Below are 26,236 nucleotides of genomic sequence, written 5' to 3'. Positions count from 1 at the left end.
GACTCCTCCCTTTCAGCAGTCCTTCCTGCTTTTTTTCTTTTTTTTTCCATGACAGCTTTATTAAGATACAATTCACATACCATAAAATTCACCCTTTTTAAAGTGTACAATCACGTGGTCTTTAGCCTATTCACTGGTACAACCATCACCACTACCTAATTTAGAACATTTTCATCACTTCTCCCCCCAAACCCCGCAAAAAAAACCCCGTACCTGTTAGCAGTCACTCCCCACCTCCCCTTACCCAGCCCTGGCAACAACTAATCTGCTTTTTTCTTTTTAATTAACATATAAGGTAGGAGGAGAAGAATGAAGGGGGGGAAATCGGAGGGGGAGAAGAACCATGAGAGACGATGGACTCTGAAAAACAAACTGAGGGTTCTAGAGGGGAGGGGGGTGGGAGGATGGGTTAGCCTGGTGATGGGTATTGAGGAGGGCACGTTCTGCATGGAGCACTGGGTGTTATGCACAAACAATGAATCATGGAACACTACATCTAAAACTAATGATTTAATGTATGGGGATTAACATAACAATAAAAAAATTAAAAAAAACATATAAGGTATTATTAGTTTCAAAGATAGAGTTCAGTGATCATTTGCACATAACACTCAGTGCTCATCACATCACGTGCCCTCCTTAATGCCTATCACCCAGTTACCCCTTCCCCCACCCAACTAATCTGCTTTCTGTCTCTGTTGTGTTGCCTGTCCTGGACATTTCACATAAATGGAATCATATAACATGGTTGGTCTTTTGTCACTGCTTTTTTTTTTTTTCTTCATTTAGCGTGGTGTTTTCAAGGTTCATCCACGTCATAGCGTGTACAAGTCCTTCATTCCTTTTTATGGCCGAATAATATTCCATTGTAAAGCTAAACCACATGTTTATCCAGTCATCTGTTGACGGATATGGTAACTATAAGAAAATGGTATGTGTTCGTTTGTTCATTAGACCCTTCTTGAACACTCTTATTTGAAGGGGGAATCTTCTGGGCTCAAAAGCAGAACTCCTAGAAATAGGAAGGCTTTGATGGTTGTTAGCAGAAAAATCATTACCTTGGCACCGCCACTGTCTGCCCGGTATGGTGCGCTGGGGACCTAGTCTCTGGTCCTGGTGTGTGGGGTTTTTGCGCAGGCATGGTTTAAGTGCTGGGTTCAAGAGCGCAGGCTGCGAGTCGCCACAATGGCCCCCTGGGTTCTGAGGTGGCGCGTAGCCTTAGCCTCCTCTTGTTCCTCACCCGCTTCAGTCTTCTGTCTTCGTCCAAACGTGAAGAAATAGGTTTGCTTTGAAAATACTCCAAAATCAAAAAAATAAAGGTATTATGTAAAATACTAGAGCAATCCATTTAGTTGGTTTTTTTTTTTTAAACTGTTTTGCTTGAAGAAGACAAGAATGAAGGCTCCAGAGGCTCGGAGGGAGCGTCACTGAGCAGCTCGACGCAGCCAGAGCCGCGTGGTTGTGACGGTGCCGTGTTGCTTCCTTCTCAGCTTAGTTTCTGAAAACAAACACCTTCCACCTATGCTTGCTGTGAAGAATGCTCAGTTGAGAAAAATAGCTATTTTTGTTCTGCAGTAATTGTTGTGGTTCCTTCTCAATTTTGTGTTTGCTGTTTATAAACTGATAAAAATAACAGTTATGAGAATCATTAAAGCTGAACAACTTACAGCTTTATTTGCGACACAAGGAAAAACCATTTAAAATTGAATTGTATTAGTGTGCAGTCATTTGTGATGTAAATTGTATTTTTTCATTCAGTATATCAAGTATGACCATTTTATGAATCAAGTGAATATAATGTGTATTTACCTCTATTCCAGAATTAGCATACTCACCTCAGAGCAGTAGAGGGCCCTGGAAAATTATAGTTGTGTGTGTTTTATTCCTCACTCCGTCTCCTTCCCCTGCCCAAATTTCTTATTTTTGTTTTCACTGAAGATGCATATATTTTTGAGATATAACTCACATGAAATGTACCAGTTAGAAGTGTACAATTTAGTGACTTGTAGTTATTCACTATATATTGATAGTTATAAAGACCACTATCTAATTCCAGAATATTTCTATCATCCCCAAAAGAAACCCTTACTTATTGGCAATCAATCCCAGTTCCCTTTCCCTCTATGCACTTGCCTACTCTGGACATTTCCTATAAATGGAATCATACAGTATGTGGCTTTTTGTGTCCAGCTTTTTCACTTACTGTGTTTTCAAAGATGCATCCATATTGTGGCATCTAACAGTACTTCACTTCTTTTTATGGCTAAATAATATTCCGTTGTGTGTGTATATATATATATATATATATATATATATCACATTTTGTTTATTAGTTGATTGACATTTCCAGATTTCACTTTTTATTTAAATCACTGTTTTTGTTTTAAGATTTGGGGAAAACCAGTCTCTCCACCCGTCACTCCCCATGGCTTATACATGCCCAGCTTGTTTTTCTAGTAATGTCTGAAACAGTAATATCTGAACTTCTTTTTATAGGTTGACTTTGATAGCAACATTTTTGTAGATCATGTATTACCTCCCTGCTGTACCATAAAAACCCCAGCAGAGGGGCGCCTGGGTGGCTCAGTCGTTAAGCGTCTGCCTTCGGCTCAGGTCATGGTCCCGGGCTCCTGCTCGGCGGGAAGCCTGCTTCTCCCTCTCCCACTCCCCCTGCTTGTATTCCCTCTCTCGCTATGTCTCTGTCTGTCAAATAAATGAATAAAATCTTTAAAAAAAAAAGAAATTAAAAAAAAATCTTGGGCGCCTGGGTGGCTCAGTCGTTAAGCGTCTGCCTTCTGCTCAGGTCATGATCCCAGGGTCCTGGGATCGAGCCCCGCATCAGGCTCCCTGCTCCGCGGGAACCCTGCTTCTCCCTCTCTCACTCCCCCTGCTTGTGTTCCCTCTCTCACTGTGTCTCTCTCTGTCAAATAAATAAATAAAATCTTAAAAAAAAAAAAAAAGTTAAAAAAACAAAAAAACCGAGCAGAGTTAATAGGAAGAATGTTATTAATGTTGGTGAGAGCTCAGTGGCACCCTATATAATTTGTAGTATGATAAATGGACAATTAATCAATGCTCAGAATAAAACATGAACAAAGCTCTGTTACGAGTGCGAACACTCTGAGAGGCCAGGCCTCAGACCACAGGTAGCTGTCTCACTGGGCTCCGGGCAGTGGAGACTACACCGGCTTCACCAGGCTGGTTCCCCAAATGGCAGCGGAGGGAACAGAGCAGGCAGGCAGGCATGGGCAGGATTCTGAAGGAGCTGCTTCCCCCTTCCTTTCCCTGGTGGCTGCACGCCCTCCCTCCTTCAGGCACCCTCAGGCTCTCCTGTAAGAACTGTGTTCAGGAGAAGATCTAATATGGTCACTTCCTCCTTCCTACTGGGGGGGGGGGGGGACACTTTATATCTGTTTTAAAATCTTGATGCTCGGTGCACCTGGGTGACTCAGTCGTTAAGCATCTGCCTTCGGCTCAGGTCATGGTCCCGGGCTCCTGCTCGGCGGGAAGCCTGCTTCTCCCTCTCCCACTCCCCCTGCTTGTATTCCCTCTCTCGCTTTGTCTCTGTCTGTCAAATAAATGAATAAAATCTTTAAAAAAAAAAGAAATTAAAAAAAAATCTTGGGCGCCTGGGTGGCTCAGTCGTTAAGCGTCTGCCTTCGGCTCAGGTCATAATCCGGGGATCCTGGGATCCAGTCCCACATCGGGCTCCCTGCTCGGCGGGAAGCCTGCTTCTCCCTCCCCGACTCCCCCTGCTTATGTTCCCTCTCTCGCTGTGTCTCTCTCTGTCAAATAAATAAAATAAAATCTTTAAAAAAAAAAAAATCTTGATGCTCTCATGGGGAGATAACTTGTTTTTTAATTAATGACTTCACCTTTTAGTACTCCAAGGCCCTTAAAAAAAGAAAAATGGTGTTTTCAGAGGTCAGGCTGGAACTTTAAGCCTTCGTGGGTAAACATAAAGGAATTATAAAATAACACAGGTTTTTAATCTGGTAATGTCAGGCTGAAGCAATTACATTTTCCGTGGGTCTTTGAGACGGACTAGAAGCATCTCACTAAAACGTATCTTCACGTACCCATCATCGAGTTTCAGAATTGTGTATGACATTTTAAATTGAATTAAAATTATTAGTACTAATTAAGCCCATCTGGTGAATGGGAAGTTCTATTTTTAAAGAAAGCAGTTGAGTGGGAAAATGTGTATTTATTAGTCATGCCTTCATTATACCTCCTGGAAACCAGTTGGGATCACAAGGCCAAATTGCCCAGGAAGAAATAAAGAATGTCGGGTTGTGTAAAAATCACCCGAGGCCTTTGATTGACCGTATTTAAGTGCAGCTTCAGGCCAGTGCCCAGACAGTGGGTTTTGGGACGTTGGAGTGGTGCCCCGGAGTCTACCTGCCCAACGAGGTCCGCCAGAGGACTCGAACAGATTCCCAGTGGACCACACTTGCAGACAGATGCAGCTGTAAAGATGTAAAGCTCCGTCTTATAATCCCAGATCTACAAAGTGATAGCGAAGTTATGGTAATATAAGTGACAGAGTACTTCCAATCAGCAAATTAGGCTGGGCTTGTCACCTAATTAATGATTTTTAAACATCACAGGTGAAAAGGTGAAAAGGGAAAAATGCCTTTGTGGAGGCAGCATTTTCTGTTCCTCTGTGAATTCAGAAATGCTGGCAGGCTGATTGCTGAGTGGTGGGGGCGTCCTTTGCTCCCTCAGTTCCAGCGCCTGAAGCCCACTTGAACTTGCTTTTCAGAATATGGCATCAGCTATTTCTCTAGAGACCGTGGTTTTAGTCCTCGAAGTTATTAGTGCCCGATGGGAATCGAGTTCACTTCAGTACCATATTGTTTAAGTGCTTCTGTGACCTTCAACCTCAGACTCCATACACAGTTCTCTGTGCATGAGACACAATGGCTTTTGTTCCTTTTGGAAAAGCTCTGGCTTTCTGGGAAGTATAGGGAAATTGTTTTCTTTTGGGGAAAGCCAGATGCCAGGGCTGGTAGTGACCCAAGCACAGTCCTGGGTATTCTCCCTGAGGGCAGACGCCGCATTTTACTCATCCTTGAGGCCGCGGCACATCCTGCACAGAGCCTGGCACCTGCTCCTAGAGCCAGGGAAAAAGGTATGTCTGCTTGAAAGAAGAGGGTGGTGGAGAGAGTTGCTGCTCAAGCAGAACAAGGCTGCATCCCTGCGGTTGGCTGTGTGGGTGCAGAGTGCAGGCATGAGGCGGGCAGCGGGGGGAGTGGCCCCTGTCCTTGACATCCACTGGGCCCTCCGCCAGATGCAGGATAGAAGGGCAGTGTCTTTCAGTCCAGCCAAATGGAGAGGCTCCAGAAGCTTTTCTTTCTTTTTTTTTTATTGAAATATAGTTGACCAGAAGCTTTGTGGAGCGTTATGAGAGAGGCGATGAGTTCCTTCCTGTTCTGAAAGGCCCTTCAGGGCTCTCTTCCATAATGGGAGGGGAGAGTCCTAGGCCTGACTTCTTTAAAGAGCTGGGCTTGCTTTCAGCACTGCCGTACCCCAAAAGGTAGGGTGCCACGTGACTGGGTAAGGGGCAGCTGAGCTCCGTGGGCAGTCCTAAGCTCTGCCCCCCTCCCCTAACTCACACCTTCTTGGACCAGCCTATTCCCTTCCTGTCTTTTCAGCTCACCAGGCCCAACCCCCTTCTTTTTAATTTGTTAGCCAGAGCTCACTCTCCTTTTCTTTTCCTCTTCCTGCTTCTGGCCTCCCTCTCCTTATTCCCAGAGTTATATGCATGTCTTGAAGTCCAGCCCTTTGATTTCTTGCAGGATGGGGATGCCTAGGCCAGGAATTTGGGCAGCCACCCTGTCACCTGGCAGGGAAACTCTCCTGGGAGAGGGGATGGGAATCTTGGAACTTGAGAGGGATTCCCTTGAGGGTCAGTGGAAAAGAAATGTGAATCTCCAGTATCTCAGTACTCCTTGAACCTCAAGTCAAAGAGTCACCTCATCCCCATCAGGAGGGACCAGCCATGCAGTGTTCATGCTTTACAGAAGACCTGCGTCTCCCATCCTGTTGGCGTTCTCCATTCTCCGATGGGTCTCAGCTTCCTAGCCACGTCCACCTGAGCAATGTCCATTTGTCCTCATGTTGAAGACACAGAGTTCTGATGGGCCTTGCTATTGAAATTATGCATTTTAATCAGCTACTTCACTTCATTTGAATGTCAGGCCCTGGCGTGTCGTAAAACCACTACTGCGCGGAGGCCGCTGCTTTGGCGTCCACGTGGTCCTTAATATTTGGCGGGTTTGAGGCGCGTGGGATTCCGGGGTTTGCCAGAACCACCTACTTTTCCTTAGACCAGACAGATGACCTAGTGGCTACACGTTTCCTTCCCTGGGTTTGCAGCCGCTGGGAGAGGTTCTTCGGGCAGGGCTCCAAGGCCAAGGACAGGGTGCGTCCATGCCTGCCCGAGGGCCAGCACAGGAGTACCTCTGTGTAGATGTTTCTGCTTTGGCAGGTGGTATATTTCTTGTTTCAAGTAAAGAAACAACTCATGTCTTCTTTGGGGACTATTAGCTCATCACAGGTTTTAGAGAGCCTGAAAAAGTGTCAGGTTGTGCTGGTATTTATGTTTTGCTTACACACACGTGCGCATGCACAGACACACGTGAGATTGGCATGCGGTCTGAATGAGAAGAGGGTGGTTGGTGTGGGGTCTGTATCCAGGAGGATCTCAGGATTCTGTGCCCTTGCCCCCTCTCCTGGGTCAGGGATTCTGGAGGGTGTGTTGCAGTTGGACATCCCGCCCCCCCCCCCGCCCCGCCCCACTCCCGGGTGGACTCCAACAGGGATAAATAGTTTGGGGTGTGGGCCCTAGATTTGCTGTCGTGACTCACTGAGTGTGCATCCCTGTTCCCCCAGGCGACTTGGAGCTCCTCTTGGTGCTGACATGATGACAGTGTGCAGGCCGGCCAAGGGCAGCCACATCCAGACTGAAAGCCTGAGCTGCAAATTGGCTGACAAGTAAGAGCTTTTCTCCCCTAAGAGTGTAGACGTTAGCCTAGATTCTCCACTTCCTTCCTTTGTCTACTGCCTTTCCCTCCTCTCTATCCCCACTTCCTTGGACTAAGGACGGGTTCTTTTCCGAGTCCTTGCGATGCGCCTCCTGGAAATTATCCCCACGCGCTGCAGAACCTGAGACCACAGTGGTCAGTGGAAGGTCTGACTAGTGTCCGGTTGTTGAGAGGATGGGCCCATGGCAGCTTCAGGCCCTCTCCCCATTCCAGCCCAGGATTTGTTTTCCTAACTACTAGGATGCATGGGCTTTTTAATTATCCTTGAGCCTTACATCTTTACAGCTGCATCTGTCTGCAAAGCCAGCTTTGCCCATCCTGTCTCAACAGTGCTGTTTTCTCTCCAGATGAAGCCCTTTCCTCTGACTCTCTGTCTCACACTCTACGGTGGGCTTGGTGACCACAGCTCTGCACCCCAGTCCCTGGCCCCTTCTGGGGCCATAGCGTCCTTCTGGAAACAGGACCTCAAAAAATCCTTGGGTGCAACAACCACATGGAGAGGACCCTCTGCCTCTGGCTTCATCATCCTTGCCTCTCTCTTGAACTTCATAAATCCATGCAGTCTTCCAGCAAGCCATCCTTCGTCTCTTTCAGTTTTCACATAGGCCTCCGTGATTGTGAGGTCACCCCAGATGTCTGGGATCTTAGACAATAACTATAATCATTGCAACACTCCTTGCCATTTAGTAATATCAAGAATTAGAATGTGTGCTGTACTCTGGGAATGTTAACATGTATTGACTCATCCACTCATTCATCTTACAAGTATTTTTTGACTATTTACTGCATACTAGGCACAGCAAACAAGATGAATTTGGCCTCTGCACCAGTCAAGTTCCAGTCTAGGGAAGGAAGAGAGAGTTATTTATTTATTTGGCGCGGGGGGTAGAGGGAGAGGGGGAGAGAGAGAATCTTAAGCAGGCTCCATGCTCAGTGTGGAGCCCGACACAGGGCTCGATCTCATGACCCTGAGATTGTGACCTGAGCCAAAATCAAGAGTCAGATACTCAAAAACAAACAAACAAACAAAAAGAAAGAGTCAGATACTCAACCAACTGAGCTACCCAGGTGCCCCGAGAGTTCTTACTTTAAAATGAAAAAAATACAGCCAAGATTCAAACCGAGGTCCCTCTGACTTGAAAGCCATATTTATCTGTTGTCAATATTGTTAACAGTACATGGGTGGCTCAGTCGGTTAAGTGTCCGACCTGTGATTTCGGTCATGATCTCATGTCGTGGGATCGAGCCCTGCATCGAGCCCTGCATGGGGCTCAGTGGGGAGTCTGTTGGACAGTCTCCCTCTCCCTCTACCCCTCCCCCCACTCATGCTGTGCTCTCTTTCTCTCTCTAAAATAAATAAATCCTTAGAAACCAGTATGTATGATATGTATGATTATTGTTATATCATCCATTGTCATTAAGCAAGAACTAATGAATTGTGTTTTTATGTGTCTGTCCTGTCACCTTGCTTCTAGCACTGTGAGAGCGAGGGCTTTAACTTCTGCCTTTTGAACTCTCAGTAAAATATCAACAAACTGATTCTGCTTTTGCTTCTGACTAAAATCTGAATTCATGCTAATGTCCTCAGTGGTGACAGGACAATTAAAAAATGTGTTTCTCTTTTGTAAGCACTCTGTTATGCATGCTAATTGTTTATTTAAATAAGGAATTCTGCTTTGATAGCTGTATTTAAAATACGAAAATGTGTTTGCCTATTCACAAGTTTCTAATTTATGCTGTGCAACCACAAATAGCAACGCAATTTACGTGTTAACGTCCCAGTGGAGGGAGAAGTCTTCGTGTAAACAATTATTAGTCTTTGGAGCAGAAAGCTAAATAGTAACAGCATGCATGAAATTGCTAATTATTCATTCCTCACTGTGAACCTTAACTGGAGTTTCAGAATTCCTATATAGTCAGATCTATATATTCAAAAAATATGCACCATGAAGTTGGTCCGTGCGTCCTTGCTAATCTTGGCACATCCAAGATCACTCCACTTAGTTATGACCTTTGCTGGTGGAAGAATGTTTTGCATTCAGAAACAGATACTCCCGTTCTCATTAGACTAGCTTAAAAATGTTTTTCTGGTTTTCTTTCAAAAGAGCTTTTAACATCTTCATGGCATTGACTAATCCCCTAAAATCACATTTGGAGGCATATCTCCCCACATGTTTGTTCTAGGCCAGAACTTTCAGCAATGATGGAAATATTCTTTTGCTCTGTCCAATGTGGATGTCACATGTGCCTAATGAGTACCATGTTCTACTACTCTGCCATTGTTCTAGGTGCTGGGGATTCAGCAGTAGCCCAGATAGGCCAAAATTAAAAGTAATCCAACAAAACGAAGCAATCTCTGTCCACATGAGAAACCAGTCTAGTAGGGCTCACATTCTAGAGGAGGTCCAATTCAAATGCAGCCAATAATTTTGGCTTTACCTACTCAAGTCAGGAGAGCTTATGAAGCCCAGAATTAGCAAACATTGTATGACTTATGGCATTGTTCTAATTTTTAAATAGTCATCACAAAGGCCCATCCGTTGATTACAGAAGCAGAGGAAATCTGGACTGTGTAAGCTTTTACCTCAGGAGATGTTCCCTATTTTCATCAGGGAAACAAGCTAACAATAATGATAATAACATTTATTGTACACTCACGACATGCTAGATGCTTAATATGGTCTGCCTCTTTCAGTGTTTTCAGCCACTCTGGTAGATATGTATTATTATTATTCCCATTTCACAGATGAGGACACTTAGGTTTAGAGAAGTGAAACAGTTTGTCCAAGGTCACACAGCTGGTCAGTGGTTGAATTAGGCTTTAAACTCAAGTCTACTGCATTCCAAAATCCAGTAGTTCCTTTCATTCCACAATACTGTCTTCCCAAGAAGAGCAAAGTGATTCCTTAAAATGGTGGTTTCAATGTTTGTGACTTACAGCTAGCATATAGTATTTATATCTAAGTTCTAGCCAATCTCTATGACCAGCCAAGAACAATGACTAAGAATCCATCACCCAATGTTTGTCTTTCTTGTTCAGGGTCAAGGTGGAAGGTCCAAAGGCTGGGGAAGACCCTCGAAGGCTGCCATTTAAGTCCCCCATTCCTTTCCCAGAGACTGATCAGGATTCACCCCCCAGAAGAAGCTCATTGGAAAGTCTCAATAACCTGATGCTAGAGTCAAGAGTGGACTGTTTTCAGCAGAACATGTTCAGCTCAAATATGATCATCAGCGACCCAGCTTCAGATCTCAGTGCTAAAGAAGCCAGCAAGGTGGGCAAGAGGCAGCTCAGTGGCATTCAGAACCCCTGCCCTCCTGCCCGAGGCGGGGCCCTGCACAAGCCCCTCAGCATAAAGGACAAGATATCCGAATGGGAAGGGAAAAAGGAGTTGCCTACTCCTGCACCCGGCAGGAAAGCAGATGGGCAGGAGGACTACCTGATGTCCTGTGTGATGGGGAGGAGAAGCAGTGATGGTGTGAGAGCGTGGGTCACGGAGGTTCAGGATGGAACCAGGCCCGAGACAGAGAGCAAGGAAAATGAGAGGAATAAAGGGGCCGTGAAAGTCGGGGGACAGGATGCAGAGCCAAGGCAAGACCTCAGCCAACCAGCCGGGCAGCTGGCACCCAGCTTAGGCAGAGGCCGAGAGCCCAGGCTGGGCAAGCAGCGCTTTCCGAACGATAGCCTCTCCGTGCTGAGGCAGGTCAAGAAACTGGAGCAGGCTCTGAAGGATGGGTCGGCGGGGTTGGATCCCCAGTTACCTGGGACTTGTTACTCCCCACACTGCCTGCCGGACAAGGCTGAGGATGGGCCTGCCCTTCCTGAGAACCGTGGGGGCGGGCGTGGCTCGGAATTCAGGTCCCACCACTGGGACCTGGAGGCCAGGGAGCCCGCTCCTGAGGCCGCAGAGGAAAGGAAAGGCTTGTGCAGGAGGCCCTGCGACCAGACCCTGGAGGGTGTGGACAGGAGCTCGGAGGGCTCCCTTGCAAAACCCTTCATCAACCCCCTGCCCAAGCCCCGGAGAACATTCAAACACGATGGAGAAGGGGACAAGGACGGGAACCCAGGCATCAGCTTCCAGAAGGATAAAAGGCACCTGCCTCCTCTGCCTTCTCTACCTCCCCCGCCCCTGCCCTCCTCCCCCCCGCCCTCCTCCGTGAACAGAAGACTATGGACCGGGAGGCCGAAACCCAGCGCTGACCACAGGTAGGTGACGGCGGACTCTGCTCCAGTGGTTTATGCGGCATCACAGCGCTGACCACAGGTAGGTGACGGCGGACTCTGCTCCAGTGGTTTATGCGGCATCACAGCGCTGACCACAGGTAGGTGACGGCGGACTCTGCTCCAGTGGTTTATGCGGCATCACAGCACTGACCACAGGTAGGTGACGGCGGACTCTGCTCCAGTGGTTTATGCGGCATCACAGCACTGACCACAGGTAGGTGACGGCGGACTCTGCTCCAGTGGTTTATGCGGCATCACAGCCGCTCTCAGCGAATTCCTGGTTTTACTAAACGGATGGATCTGTAGTTGGTCGAGACCGTTCATGGCTTGAGACGGTGTATTGATGAAACCCGGAGACGTGATAAGCGATGCCTGTGTTTTGTGTTCTCTGTCCTCAAAGTGGGTATTGGCTTTGAAAATGTACCTTTTGGACATGATAAGTACTCGTATTTCTGCCACTAACCAAGACTTCAACGAAAACTCAGTTAACTCTGGCAATGGACTAATTCATGCTAATTGACACTCATCTGCCACTACCGTCCCCCACTAGTGCATGGTGCTTCCAATGTCCCCTGGCTCCTTTCTTCATGTTTTTTCTTGGTATGAGCTCTAGAAACACAGCCCGGGTCTGCCTCGGCCCTGTCGCCGTCTATCTGTGAGACCTCGAACAAGTTGTTTGACCTCCCAAAGCCTCTGTTTCCTCATTTATATGTAAAGAGGCACACCCTAAATATTTTCTAATGTCAAAATCGTACATTAGATAATAAAGCATGTGCACGCTTGAAGGTCAAATTTGCATGTTGGAAACCATTTCTTTCCTGCTTTGAGAACTAATTTCTGGCCCATTTCTGGGATGTGCTAATTGGTTTGATCCCCACTAATCTGGAAACCAGCCACAGAGCAAAACTCAAAACCGTTGTCTCTGCTCTGGTCACCCATTCTGCACCTTCTGTTTTCCCCTTGACTCCCTGCAGTTGGGCTTTTGCCGCTTATCCTGAAACTGCTCTTGACACAAGGCCACCTGTGACCCCCCCATCTCACTAAATCCAGTTGCCAGTTCTCTGTTCTTTTCTTACGTGACATCTCTTGGCGTTGGAGGAACAACTTCACTCCCTCCCTGGAAACACTGCGTTCACTGGGCTTCTAGATCACCTACTTTCCCGGGGGTCCTGCTTTCACACACTGCTCCTTCTCAGTTCCATTCCCCTCTCCCTCCGAGTGTCAGAATAACACCCCCGACACACCATCCTGGGTCAGAGCAGACACTTCTCTCTTCCATCTGCCTCACTCCCTAAATGAGCTCATTCAGTCCCATGGCTTTAAATGTCAGTTTCATGCTTATGACCTCCACATGTATTCCTACAGCCCTGGCTCCCTCTTCCAGCGAAGGTTTGCAGAGTCATCCCCTGCATGGGTCTCCATTTGGTTATCTAATAGTTTGGACTGAACGTGTCCAAACCTAAATTCCCAATCCAGCCACTGCTAAGCATCTCCTCCCCAGATAATGGCCATCTTATTAAATGGCATTACCCTTTGTTGCACTTAGGCCAAAACCTAGGAGTTTTGTGATTCCTCTCTTTTTCATACAACCCTAATCTAATTTATCAGCAAGCTGTTCGGTTCTAGTTTTAAACATTATCTTGAATCTGACTACCTCTGCTCTACTCTCCTAGCAGCTTAGTTGTCTCGTATCCACCTCCCACCCCAAGGTACTCCTCCGTAGCAGCCAGAGCAGTTTTCTAGAAATACATTCGATCACGTCACTCTCCTACTCAACACGATCTGTCAGGTAGGGTTGTTTCGGCTGCAAAAAACATAATTTCTTATGTTGTCTTCCAAGGGGAAAAGTTTGCATATTCCAGATAGGTAGGTAGGTAGGTAGGTAGATAGATAGGTAGGTAGAAATTATGTCCTTTAAAAAAAAGAAATCATGCTATATACACTGTTTTTTACTTAGGATATCATGGAGATCTTTCAATGTTACCACTTTTTTTTTTCACCTTCCTTTTTTATTTTATTTTATTTTATTTTTTAAGATTTTATTTATTTGACAGAGAGAGAGCACAAGCAGGGGGAGCAGCAGAGGGAGAGGGAGAAGCAGGCTCCCCACCAAGCAAGGAGCCTGATGTGGGGATCATGACCCCAGCCGAAGACAGACGCTTAACCGACTGAGCCACCCAGGCACCCCTTATGATTTAAAAAAAATTTTTTTCAGGGCACCTGGGTGGCTCAGTCATTAAGTGTCTGCCTTCAGCTCAGGTCATGATCCCAGGGTCCTGGGATCGAGCCCCGCATCAGGCTCCCTGCTCAGCCAGGAGCCTGCTTCTCCCTCTCCCACTCTCCCTGCTTGTATTCCCTCTCTAGCTGTCTCTCTGTGTGTGTCAAATAAATAAATAAAATCTTTTAAAAAAAATAAAACTAAAATAAAATAATAAAAATTTTTTTTCTTTTTTAGAAAGAGAGAGAGAGCGCTTAAGTGGGTAACAGGGAGGGAGAGGGGCAGAGGGAGAGGGAGAATCCTAAGCAGGCTCCAAGCCCAGTACAGAGCCTGACAGAGGGCTCCATCTCACGACCCTGAGATCAGCTGAAACCGAGTCGGATGCTCAAATGACTATGCCACCCAGGCACCTATACTTATTTTTTTACTAGGAGTTTTAAAAATTAGGATTGAATGTTGGATTTTGTCAAGTTACTTTTCAGTAGCTTTATATGATCATATGGTTCCTGTCCTTTGACCTATGAATAATGACTTTATATCCTAATATTAACCCATTCTTACATTTTGGGAATGAACTCCCATTTGGTCCTGGTTTGTTCCTCTCTTAATATACTGCAGAATTCTGTTTGCTAATATTTAAGATTTTTGTGTCAGTATTCCATAAATGGGACTGGTGTTTACTTGACTTTTATTGTACTATCTTTACCAGGCTTGGGTATCAGTGGTATGTAGGATCTATCGAAGAACTCAGAGGCTTCCTTGTTTATGTTCTGAGAAAGCTTGTATCCATCTCCAGTTCTAAATCCTTTCCCAAACTGGTGCCAAAGCCCACGTGCCTAAGTACTGGAGTGACCTTTCTGCTCATGACCCCAGTGTGTCTTGACAGCAGCTCTTCCGTGCCCTTTCTGGGCTGTTCCTCCAGGAAGGCCCCCTCTCTCAGGGGCAGGTTGCTTCTGAGAAATCAGAGTCTTTCCCCTGTGTCATCACTGGGCAGACAGATCAACCTGGTGAACAGTTATTCCCATTATCTTTTCTCTGGTAGCTACCATCTGCTCTTTGCAGTCTTCCAGCATTCTCTTTAAAACCAGCTAAAGTTACTTAGTTTCAGTTCAAAGATGAAATTTTTCTTGGCCAGTTTGAATATGGTTGCATCAGCTGTGTTTTAAGCATTTTGGCTTTGGATTTTTCCTTTTGTTTAAAATAGTACAATGGGGGTGATTAGGGCATGATGTTCATTTTCTGCTTTAAAAAAATAAAGTGTACTTTTTATCGTGGTCCTATCTCTTAACAAAAAGAAGAGGCTCAACTCAGAATTTGGCAGACTTACCGCCCTCTCTGAGGCAGGAGAGCCAAGCCAAGGTTGAAGAAAGAAATGATTAAGGATTTTGAGGTTGGGAGGGTTTAGAATTACATGGCCAGGCTGCACACTTCAGAGAATGTATTGGGCTTATTTTCATAGGCTGATGAGTCCACTTCCGAGGGAGCCAAACCAGTGGACTCGGATTCTCAGTTTGAGAAAATGTCTTCTTTCTTTTCATTCTCTTCCCTTTTTTCTCCTTTCTGTGTTCTCTCCCCTTCCTCCTTTCATCCCTTTCTCCTTTCTTCATTTCTCTAAAGCCCCAGGAAATTAAATACAAGGACTTGTGCCTTCGATCCTAAAATGGGAAATGAGAAACCCTTAAATGTCAGGAAATTCCAAAGATAAGGTCCCTACAGCAGCACTCACTTGGTTGTGTATGTTTTGTGGCATGTGCTGAATAACTCTGGCAGGAATGCCTTAAAGCCAACATTTAACAAGGAAAGTTACTATTTTATAAGTGTAAGCAGCATCCTGAATTCACATATATCTATATGCCCCAAATGTTTGAACTGGAATGCAGATTTTTTTTTTATTATGTTATGTTAATCACCATACTGGAATGCAGATTTTTAATTTTAGTTTAATTTGATCCTATGATGGAGTTTTTAGATCTTTATGAAACCAAATAACGATGTTGACCAAAATTTCAGCTTTTCAACTAATTATTTTGGCATTGTATAGCTTTAGCGTAGGACTTGGAGAACTTTTGGAGGATGTGAAACCTTGGTCATTATATGGCTGCCAAATCACATGCCTGCTGTTACTGATTCAATAATTTCCATCTTCTGCAGGACTGACTGGGATTCCCAGAGTCGTCTGGCTGGACAGCATCCCTCAGCTCTTACCCAGTTAGTGGCTAAGTTAACTTACCAGCCACACTGTGGTCTGTCCCTGTCATTATGAGTCTGTCCCAGTCAACATGACGTCCATGAGGCAACTCTAACGGCTGTGTCTAAAAACTAAGTGTGGAGGGGCGCCGGGGGGGCTCAGTCGGTTATGCGTCTGCTTTTGGCTCAGGTCATGATCCCAGGGTCCTGGGATCGAGCCCCACGTGGGGCTCCCTGCTCAGCTGGGAGCCTGCTGCTCCCTCTCCCTCTGTCACTCCCGCTGCTTGTGCTCTCTCTCTGTCAAATAAATAAATAAAATCTAAAAACAAAACAAAACAAAACAAAACACTGAGTGTTTAGGGGCACCTGGGTGGCTCAGTCGGTTAATTGTCTCACTCTTGGTTTTGGCTCAGGTCATGATCTCAGGGTCATGGGATCGAGCCTTGTGTTGGGCTCCGTGCTCAGCAGGGAGTATGCTGAGATTCTCTCTCTCCCTCTCCCTCTGCCCCTCCCCCCACTTGGGCGTGCACACTCATGAGTGCAGTGCTTTCTCTGTCTTTCTCTCTCTCTCTTAAATTAGTAAATAAATCTTAAAAAAAAAAAACAACAGGGGCGCCTGGGTGGCTCAGTCGTTAAGCGTCTGCCTTCAGCTCAGGTCATGATCCCAGTGTCCTGGGATCGAGCCCCACATAGGGCTCCCTGCTCCGCGGGAAGCCTGCTTCTCTCTCTCCCACTCCCCCTGCTTGTGTTCCCTCTCTCGCTGTCTCTCTCTCTCTGTCAAATAAATAAATAAAATCTTAAAAAAAAACCGTGAGTGTTTAAAATCTTCAAAGGGGCAAATTGTTTGATTAATTTGAGACTTAGAGCAAAAGTTATTTGAAAGGGTTGGAGGAGCTTGATTCTGTTTTATTTTAATGGTGGTTGCATTAGAAAACAAAGAGATGAGAATAGAGAGGGCGGTGGGGGGGTGGGGGAAGAATAGAGAGGATGGTTGTTATTCTATATTAGAGCAGTGACTGTCAGGTCTTATTTCCCATTGGAAGTGGAAATGGTTGGATGTTGGACATGATGGTGAATAGAGATGGTTTTTCTTCTGACGTTTCTGTTTTGGATTCAGGATAGAGATAAGCAGAAACCCAACGTGAGTAGCAGTAGCAATCGATGGAGTGGGTCACCAGTAAGAGTGTGGGCTAACATAAGCATTCTCCCACTTAGCCCCCTACTCTGATCACCTAGTGGCATGAATGCCCTTCCCGAGGGTGTGGTGGGACATGGGAAAGAGCTGTGTGTGGTCGCTGGGGATGGAGGTAAGAAGAGAGTGTGGCAGCTCCAGGTGGATGAGGGAATCAGAGCATGGTTTTTACAGTTTCTAGCCCATCTGAATGATGTTTTAAGTAGTGGCTAGGTCCCAGGCTCTCCAAGCATGTTTAAGTCACAGCTGAAAATAATCCTGGGGGAAATGTGTTCAAAACAGTTGATTAAAACTTAGCTCCAAGAATACAGCTCCTTATTTTTTTTTTTTTTTACCCCAAAGGAGGGATAAATTATAAGCAGTAAATTTGGCCATTAAAACCAGCTTTTAAAATATTCACTCATTGGGGTGCCTGGGTGGCTCAGATGGCTAAGCGTCTGCCTTCAGCTCAGGCCACGATCCCAGGCATGGGATCAAGCCCCACATCGGGCTCCTGGCTCAGCTCCCTCTCCCTCTGCCTCTCCCCCTGCTCATGCTCTCTCTGTATCTCTGTGTCTCAAATGAATAAATAAAAAAATCTTTAAAAAAAAAATAAAATTAAGGGGCGCCTGGGTGGCTCAGTCGTTAAGCGTCTGCCTTCAGCTCAGGTCATGATCCCAGGCTCCTGGGATCGAGCCCTGCATCGGGCTCCCTGCTCCGCGGGAAGCCTGCTTCTCCCTCTCCCCCTCCCCCTGCTTGTGTTCCCTCTCTCACTGTGTCTTTCTCTGTCAAATAACTAAATAAAAAAATCTTTAAAAAAAAAATAAAATAAAAAATAAAAAATAAAAATAAAAAAAATTAAATTAAAAAAATATATTCGCTCATTTATTCAACCAACAAATATTTATCATGCACCTCTGTGATATTAGCATATAGCAATGAACAGAACAGACTGAGACCCTGGCCTCATGGACCTTACGGACTAGTGATCGTTAGAGGCACACAACTCTGCAGTTAGGAACTATAACCGCAATCAGGGCCGCAGGAAGCCCATGGTGCTAAGAGAATGTTCGGTAGGGGTATCTTGCCTGTCATGGAAACAGGGCCAGACTGGGGAGGAAGCGGCCCTCAGACTGAGGCCTGAGGTTCCCAGGCAAGGAGGAAGGTGGGAGATGGGTGTTCAGGTGAGAAACAGATGAAGGTTCTGGAGCAAGAAAGGCTTTATCATGCTGGAGGCCCTGAAGGCAGGAGTGTGGCCAGAGGGGTCAGGAAGGGTGTGAGCTGAGGCCCACAGGTCTTTTGCAGCCCGCTCTGGAAGAGTCCCCTAGACCAGGCAAGGATTTGGGCCTACCGCTTAAGAGGAATGGGAAACATTTCAAAGTTTTTAAGAAGGGGAGAGTCCCAACCTGATTTGCATTTGTGAAAAGCTGGCTGGGTGGGGCACCAGTGGGCCCGGTGGGTAGCTGTGGGGGGTAAGGCAGAGCCAGGAGACACTGGGGTTAGCCTGTGATTTCACCGCAGTGGGGACTGAGGGAAGTGGTGAGTACCGGGAATGCTTTGCGGGTAGCACTCCCCGATTCGTTGGTTAGAGATGGGTGCTCATGGCGAAGGGGTTTGGACGGGACTCCCAGGTTTGAGGCGTAAACATGGGGACAGATGGTGATAGCCTTTGCTGAGGAGCACTGGAGGAGGGGCTGATCCTCATCAGGGAGGGGGTGTGGGAGGCTGAGTTCAACTATGTATTTATTCATTTTGAGATTCCCATGGGTCATTCAAATGGAAATGGGGGATGAGCTCTTAAGTTAGTATTTCATTTACAAAAATATGGAAAAGTCACAAGTAACCTTCAAAATACTACTTGAAATCACAGTATTTGGCATTGGTTGTTGAAACTGGGATATGACCTGAATTATAACCCATGTTCGCAAACTTCGTTGAACCCATCGGATCATTCCAGCATCTCTAAAACTAAGAAGTACCACAATCACATGATAATTTGAGGGCCCAAGAAGCAAACTGAGGCAGAGAGGAGGTTACACCCCTTCAGCAGGCTGTGGGCTCCCCGAAGGCAGGGACTTCTTGCCTTTGCATCACCAGCTGTGGGCTCAGCTCAAACCCCAGAAGGTGCTTGTTAAACATACAGACTGGATGTGGAACAATGGAAATATTTAAACAAGAGAAGCCAATTTGGATGTGGTTACTGTTAGCCTTCTGAAATTGCCTTTTTCTCAAGGTTAATATGTAAATAAAGGAATTAAAACCCTTTTGTGACTACAGCTTTCCTCCCGCATTGACTTGTGTCCATGCTCCACTTAGTGCCTGTGCTGTTAAGAGCACAATTCACTGGCCAAACAACCTGGGTTCTGACCCTGGCTCCATCACTTTCTCCCCATGTGACCTTGAGCAATTTATCTAACCTCTCTCCCTCTCTGTCTCCTCACATATAAAACATGTATAATAATAGTAATTCTGCACAAGGTTGTTGCAAAGTTCGAACATGCTAATCCAAGTAAAGCCCTTAGTCGCTACTCAGTAAATGTTGAGTGAATGATTCTGTGGTCTCTTTGAACAGTTTGCATCTTCCCTACCAAATCTAGGTAGTGTGCATGCTGGGGACTCTAGCTAACATGATCTGGTTAACTCAGCAGGGAAACCCAGGAGCTGTGGCCCACTCCAGGCCAGTAACTTCACTCTTCTCTGGGCCATAGACCACCACACCCCCATCCCCAAGTAGCTGCCTGGCTAATACCAGCCTGGGCTAACGGTCTCCCCGACTAGGGAGTGTTCCAGGGGACACACAGCACAGCGCAATCCCATCCTAGAGAAAACAACTCAGACCCGCTTCCCACCTCCACCCCCCCCACCACCACATCCCCATCTTCTGGAGCTCTGAAGCTCAGTCCTTCCTCTCCTGACTGGACACCTCAAGGGGAGGAAGAAGGGGCTCATGGAGAGATAGCCCTTACTTAGCAGCATGAGCTCCTGTGCGTGAGTCAGGCACCCTAGGGCGTGGGTGACAGTTTCAGCCTCATGGCCTGACTTAAGACCATGGGGACCTAAGCTGGAAGCTGGAAGCTTGGCCTTTCTTTGTATTCCTGCCCTACGTGCTGAGTTCAGGTTCATAAAGGAGCAAGGATGAGGTGGAGATAAGGGGTGATGAATTCAGATGTGGAGATAATGAAGTTTCGAATCTAAAGAAGAAAAACCTTGGGACACGCTCAAAGCCCAGAAAGAGGGGGAGGACAAGGAAGAGAGCTGCCAGTGAAGGCACAGGAAGTGTGAGAGGGGAAGTAGCATGTGGGCAGCCTTGCACCCAGCCCCTCAAACCCTAGGGGGGACCTGTGTGCCCATGTTTGCAACCCTGTGCTGAACAATACTTTTGTAAAATACAAAGAGAATGACCAGAGAAATGACATGAAAAAAGACAACATTATACAAGCAAGCTTCAGTTGTCTTTTAAGAAATTATTCTGTCAAATTGCTTTAAAAGTTTCTCAACACAGGGGCAGCAGCCTGGGTCAATCTGTAGAGCACGTGACTCTTGATCTTGCGGTCGTGAGTCCGAGCCCCATACTGGGTGTAGAAATTACTTTTTTAAAAAAAAAAAAGCAAAAGAAATTTTTTAAGTTTCTTCTCAATTTCTGTACCTGTCGCATTGGAATACCAGCCCTGGCCCACAGATTGCACTTTGAGCACCGCTCCCTGACGCTGCAGAAACCAAGTGGTATCCTGCAAAGAAAGGTCCCAGGAAGTGGTTAGGTTTTACCAGAAACTCACTAGTGAGCTTCAGGGAGCCGCTTCAGTAAAGGGATGCATACAGACGCCAGATTGAGAAGATAAAGGGAAGAAAAACCAGTGAGGTCCAGTAAAGGAATAGTCAGACAGCCTCAAGCTCTTCCCTCCTCCGCCCAGCCCCCCAACCCACGCCAGTTTAAAATGTTGGCAAGGAAGGTGAGAAATCGCAGAACTACGAGGGTCATTGCTTCCAGTGGAAGTTTTTCTAGGGGAAACCTGTGCGTGTTTAAAGAGGGAAAGAAGCTAGCCGAGAGGAAAAGATTTAAAATGTAAGAAATCCCAGGGGCGCCTGGTGGCTCAGTGGGTTGAGCGTCCGACTCTTGGTCTCAACTCAGGTCTTGGTCTCAGGGTTGTGAGTTTGGGGCCCGCGTTGGGTGTGGAGCCTACTTAAAAAAAAAAAACAAGAAAATAAAATAAAATGCTAGAAACCACCAAAGCGAGGAAGGCAGGCAAATGGCCCCTGCCTGGCACTGCCCTCTCATCACCTGGCACTCACCACCCTGCCCCTGCAGTGCAGCCTTGCCGAATGTGTGTGTCCCTCCACAAATGCACCAAGTTCCCTGTGGCCCTTTCCTTTTCTTGGAACACTCTTCCCCCAGCTGAGGTCTTTCTTCTGTCCTCCAGGTCTCAGCTTTAATGAGTGACTTTGTCAGCACCACCTTCCTGATGCATCCCCAACCTAAAATGAGGCCTCCTTGTTAGTCTCACTGTGCTTTTCCATCACTGAGCTTAACACAGTTTACTGTTCTGTTTATTTGTGCATGCTCTGGTTGAACGTCTGTCTTCCTCCCTGGAATGTAAGCTCTTTGAGGCAGGGACCCTGACTGTTTCAGTCACTCCTTAGTTATTGAACCCTGAGCACAGTGCCTCTCCCACAATAAATGTTCAACATAAAACATTTGCTACATAAATAATTACTAGCACCACAACAGTAATAGCAATAGCTAACATTTGTTGCGTGTTTGTCAGGTGCTAAGGACTTTACACACGTTCTCATTTCTATTCTTTGGACAATGCTCTGAGATAATTGCTGTTTTTCAAGTCAGGACAGTGAGTTTCAGCCCAGTTAAGTGGTTCGTCTGAGGTTAAAAAGCTTGTGAATGAAGGATCCAGGATCTGTATGCAGGTGTGTTTAATCCCCAGGGGCCAGAGAGACTGGAAGTGTGGGTGAAGAAGTGAAGACATGATACATTTCTCAGTAGTCAGCTAGAGTTTACCGTGGAGCATGCAGAGGACACTGGGCTAGATGTGCATGCACAGAGCCATGGGAGGGTTATGACCATCCTCGACCAGGAGAAATGAAGGGCTAGGACCAAGTCACAGCCAGCTGGGGGATGTGCCCTGATGAGTGTGGGCAGACTACGTGTTCACCTAAACGCCATTCAAGGAAGGCCTGTGTGTGTTCAACACAAATTCTTGACAAGTCTGCTGGAGGTAGAAGAGGAGCCTCCTGAGCCTGAGTGGGCAGCGCAGTTCTGCTCCAACTGGGGGTGGTGGGGGAGTTGTGGGTTACTTTAGAGAAGGATAGGGAGAGAGAAGAAAAAAGAGGAGGTGGACTGAACCAGTGAGGTGGCTGAGGTTCTGTGTGTTTCACCATATGGTCTACCTCATGGCCTTCCAAATGTTCAGTGAAGCTACAGAAATCACAGAAACTCAGGGTGAGTGGCTGTGTGTGTATGTGTGTTTGTCTGTGTGTGTGAGAGAGAGAGAGAGAGAAGGGGCTGGACTTCGCATTAGGTCAGCACCAGCAGGGCAGGGACAGCCCCTGCGGATGTAGGTGGGGGCGATAGCCAGAGAGTGAGCCGGGCCACAGACAGAGAAGTACTTGCACCCATCTCTGAGGGGTGGGGGTGGGGGGTTGGGGTGTCTCAGCTGGCCTCTGGGTTTCGTTCTGATAATAACCACTCAAGTGAGAGAAGTGGGGAGGTGCCCAGGCCTCTGGTCCACTCTGAACTGGCCATCGCTGCTCCTTTCCCATCATGAATGTGTGCTCTGTAAACATTGCAGAATATTTAAGAAGTCCAGAAAAATGAAAGCGGAGAGAAGCCACAAGCCATTCGTCCTGAGATAGTAGCTGTATATTTCACTTCCTTCCCTTCTTCTTCTTTTCTATGTATATACTTGCTTCCGAAGTTGGGATTGTACTTTATATATATATATACTTTGCTACCTTTACTCGGCATAACATAATAAATATTCTTCCAAATAAAAGCCACACTTCTTATTTAAGGATTTTTATACCTTCTTACAAGAAACAGAGTTAATTTCAGTAATAGAAATTTTTGCAGGAAGAAAATTGTTTGGTATACAATCTCTGGACCAGCCTAATTTGATTCGAGTTCTTGTTTGTTTTTCTCCCATCTTGTACAAACCAGAAAGTCCTATGAGTTTGAAGACTTACTGCAGTCTTCCTCTGAGAACAGCAGGGTGGACTGGTATGCACAGACTAAGCTGGGGCTCACACGCACTTTATCAGAGGAGAACGTCTATGAAGACATTCTAGGTAAGAGGCCCACGTGCAGTGTGTGGGGATGAGTTTGTGAGAAAGGGGAGAGAGTGCTTGAAGCGCACACACACACACACACACACAGAGTCTTGAAGACGTGTACGCAGATGAATGAGAGAGCCGGGAAGGGTGTGGGAGGGGGACCCACGAGGGACATGTGAGAGCATGGGGCCAGAAGGGGAGTGGAAAGGCTGCTGATGAACAGCCGCGGGGGCAGCACGATGCAGCGGGACACGCTGGAGACATGGAGTCTCGGTGGCTGTGATTGAATCTCGACTCTGCTCTATTAGCTGTATGATAACGAGCTGGGGACTGAACTTCGCTGAACTTCAATTCTCTCATCTGTATAATAAGGATGATGACAGCTACCTGGTAGGGTGGGGGATGGGAGAGAATGGGATGTAAAGTACCTCATGTGTCACAGATGCTCAGTAAAGTGTAAGGATTACTGAATGAAGGAAAACTCGGGCCACCACCCTCCCCCGGAATCTGTAGGAGTGTGGCTGGCAGTAACAGGGCATCAAAATTCAAACTCAAATGAATGTCTACTATTAAAACATAATGTTGGCCTTAATTCTTTTAAATTCTAAAGTGGAGCTCAGATTCACAGAGTTTGTTTGCATTTAAATTAGTGAGTTAAATACTCTGTAGGGAACATCACAGTTTCACTGAAGTGTGAACTCAGCCCAGCATCTGCTTGTTGGGGTCGAAGGTGGTGAGTCGGGGAAGAAAGGAGCTGGTAAGAAGGAGAAACCCATATGCGACCACATGCAAGGGGCAGGTAGGGCATATACACACATGCGTATGTGCATGTAATCACCAATACCAGAGAAAAAACTCCATGGTGGGAGGAAACATGAGACCTGAAGAAGGGCGCTTATTTAGCTGAGCTATGAATTTCACCATAGATGATCTGAATTATAGTATCCAGGTTGTGGAGATGGGTTGCTGCCAAAGTAGTAGGCTTCCCAAGTCCGAAGTGGGTATGAGATCTGGTCTTCAGTGTGTACCTGACAGGGAAGCTCTCAGAGACAGAGAACAGAAGACCCCGCTGAAATAACAAGGGAGTTTGTTGGCTTATATGACCAGAACTGGCCTGTTCTCCCCGTTTCTTATCTCTTGGGTTGGCTCCATGCCCAGCAGGTTTCCCATGATCTCCATGACGGCTGCCATCAGCTCCCTGGGATCTGTACCTTTTGGTTGGGAAGGAGAGCCCGTGTCCTGTACCCAACAAAAATCCTGGGGTTCACTGTGACTCTGACTCTGACGAGACCAGTTTAGGTCCCTTGTTCACCTTCATAGCCCAGGAGTGCCATGCCTTGATTGGCGTAAGCTTGGGATAGGAGCCCTTCCCTGAACTGGACACTGAGGCAGGGACTGGGGATACTCAGATTGGCTAAAGCACTGCAACTCAGAATGGAGTTAACTCTGTACATCTAAGAATGAGGACATGGGAAGTTACCCCAGTAAAAATCAGGGTCCAAGAGGAAGGGGATGAATGGATAGCAAGACATCAGACATCCCCACAAGGAGAGACCAAGGTGTTGGGTAGATATCTGATAAGGAAAACTTCCTTAATGTTCCCGGTTCCTGACTTGTTTCCTCTGACCACAGATCCGCCAATGAAGGAAAACCCTTACGAGGACGTTGACTTACATGGTCGCTGCCTGGGGAAGAAATGTGTCTTGACCTTTCCTGGTTCTCCCACTTCTTCCATTCCTGACACACCCTCCAAGGTATGAGTCCCCAGGGGAGCAGTGTGGGGAGAGGGGTCCCCAGCACGATGGCCCTGAGCAGCCTGGAGTTCTGGGTTACGCTGGAATGCCAGGCCACCCTCACTGCTGGGCTCCTGGATGTGCATATCAGCTGCCTGCCTGCTCTTCTGCCTCTAGTTTTCCTGGAACCCCTCTGCTCAACCAAGTATCCTAAAATAATATTTTAGCTTCTGGGTCAAACTGAGTAAATAAGATAGTACACCCATATTATACAACTATGAAGAAGAATGTCCTGACCTAAAACAAAGTCTAAAATATAAGACTGAAAGTTCTGGTGCAGAAACAGTACTTTTATAGCATGCTACCATTTGTGGGGTTTTAAATAGAAAAATACACATATATGCCAACTCATATATGTTTGTGTATGTAGAAGATTATCTTTGTACGGAAACCTAAGAATGAGTAAGTGGCTACATCTGTGGAGTTGAGTCAAGGTCAAGGTAGAAAACTGACATTTTTTACAGAATATCCTTTTGAACCTTTTGGAATTTTGTACTATGTACATAGAGATAATATAACTATAGTCATGTACATGATAATTTCAACGCTTTGCCTACAAGTCTTGAGTTCATATTCCTTAGCTTGGCATTAAATAATCCTTCATAACTGATCCCTGGGCACCCATTACTATGGAATTTCCTACATTTCCTACATTCAAAACTCCCCTCCAGCAAGAGCCAATTAATTGCCCCTCTCATATTAGAGGCCCAGGATTGGCAAACGTTTCCTCTAAAGGACCAGAAAGTAACTAGAGAATCTCTGTTGTAACGACTCAGTGCTGCCATCGTACTGCAAAGCAGCCATAGACAATGTGAGACAATATGCAAACCAATGAATGTGCCGTGTATCAATAAAACTTTATTTATGGACACCAAAATTTGAATTTTGTGTAATTTTCACATCATGAAATATTACTTATTTTCTAATCATTTGAAAATGTTTTAAAGATTTTGTTTATTTGAGAGAGAGAGAGTATGAGCAGGGCGGAGGGATAGAGGAAGAGGGACAAGCAGACTCCCCGCTGAGCAGGGAGCTCGACATGGGGTTCGATCCCAGGAGCCTGGGATCATGACCTGAGCCGAAGGCAGATGCTTAACCAACTGAGCCACTCAGGCGTCCCTCCAACCATTTAAAAATGTAAAAACTGTTCTTAGGTCGTGGCCTATATAGAAACAGATGGTGGGCCAGATACGGCCCACAGGTTGTATTTTGCCCACCCCTGTGCTAGGTCATTTCTACGTCTGCCCTTGGTTCTTGCCTTTCTCTCCCCATCCTTTAGCACCCAGATCAATCACTTCAGGAAGCTTCTAGGCT

General features: G+C 46.3%; 1 protein-coding gene across 6 annotated transcripts in view; it reads left to right on the top strand.

The window, feature by feature from the left end:
* The window catches only part of DENND2A (DENN domain containing 2A), a 101,179-nt gene that overhangs the window by 21,721 nt on the left and 53,222 nt on the right, over window positions 1-26,236 (top strand). For 3 of the 6 annotated variants that reach the window (XM_036111320.2, XM_078059646.1, XM_036111318.2), the window contains exons 1-5: window positions 5,397-5,539; window positions 6,898-6,999; window positions 10,090-11,253; window positions 23,017-23,144; window positions 24,762-24,883. In XM_036111320.2, the coding sequence (XP_035967213.2) occupies window positions 5,466-5,539; window positions 6,898-6,999; window positions 10,090-11,253; window positions 23,017-23,144; window positions 24,762-24,883 (1,590 nt within the window). In that variant the 5' untranslated portion in view covers window positions 5,397-5,465. Of the gene's footprint in view, window positions 1-5,396; window positions 5,540-6,897; window positions 7,000-10,089; window positions 11,254-23,016; window positions 23,145-24,761; window positions 24,884-26,236 lie in introns of those variants that run through there. The other 3 variants (XM_036111321.2, XM_078059645.1, XM_036111319.2) reach the window with 1 other exon arrangement.

The sequence above is a fragment of the Halichoerus grypus genome, chromosome 12 (assembly GCF_964656455.1).
Source record: "Halichoerus grypus chromosome 12, mHalGry1.hap1.1, whole genome shotgun sequence".
Classification (NCBI taxonomy): Eukaryota; Metazoa; Chordata; class Mammalia; order Carnivora; family Phocidae; genus Halichoerus; species Halichoerus grypus.
The sequence above is the reverse complement of the archived record's forward strand: the minus strand, read 5'-3'. Positions and strand labels throughout refer to the sequence as shown.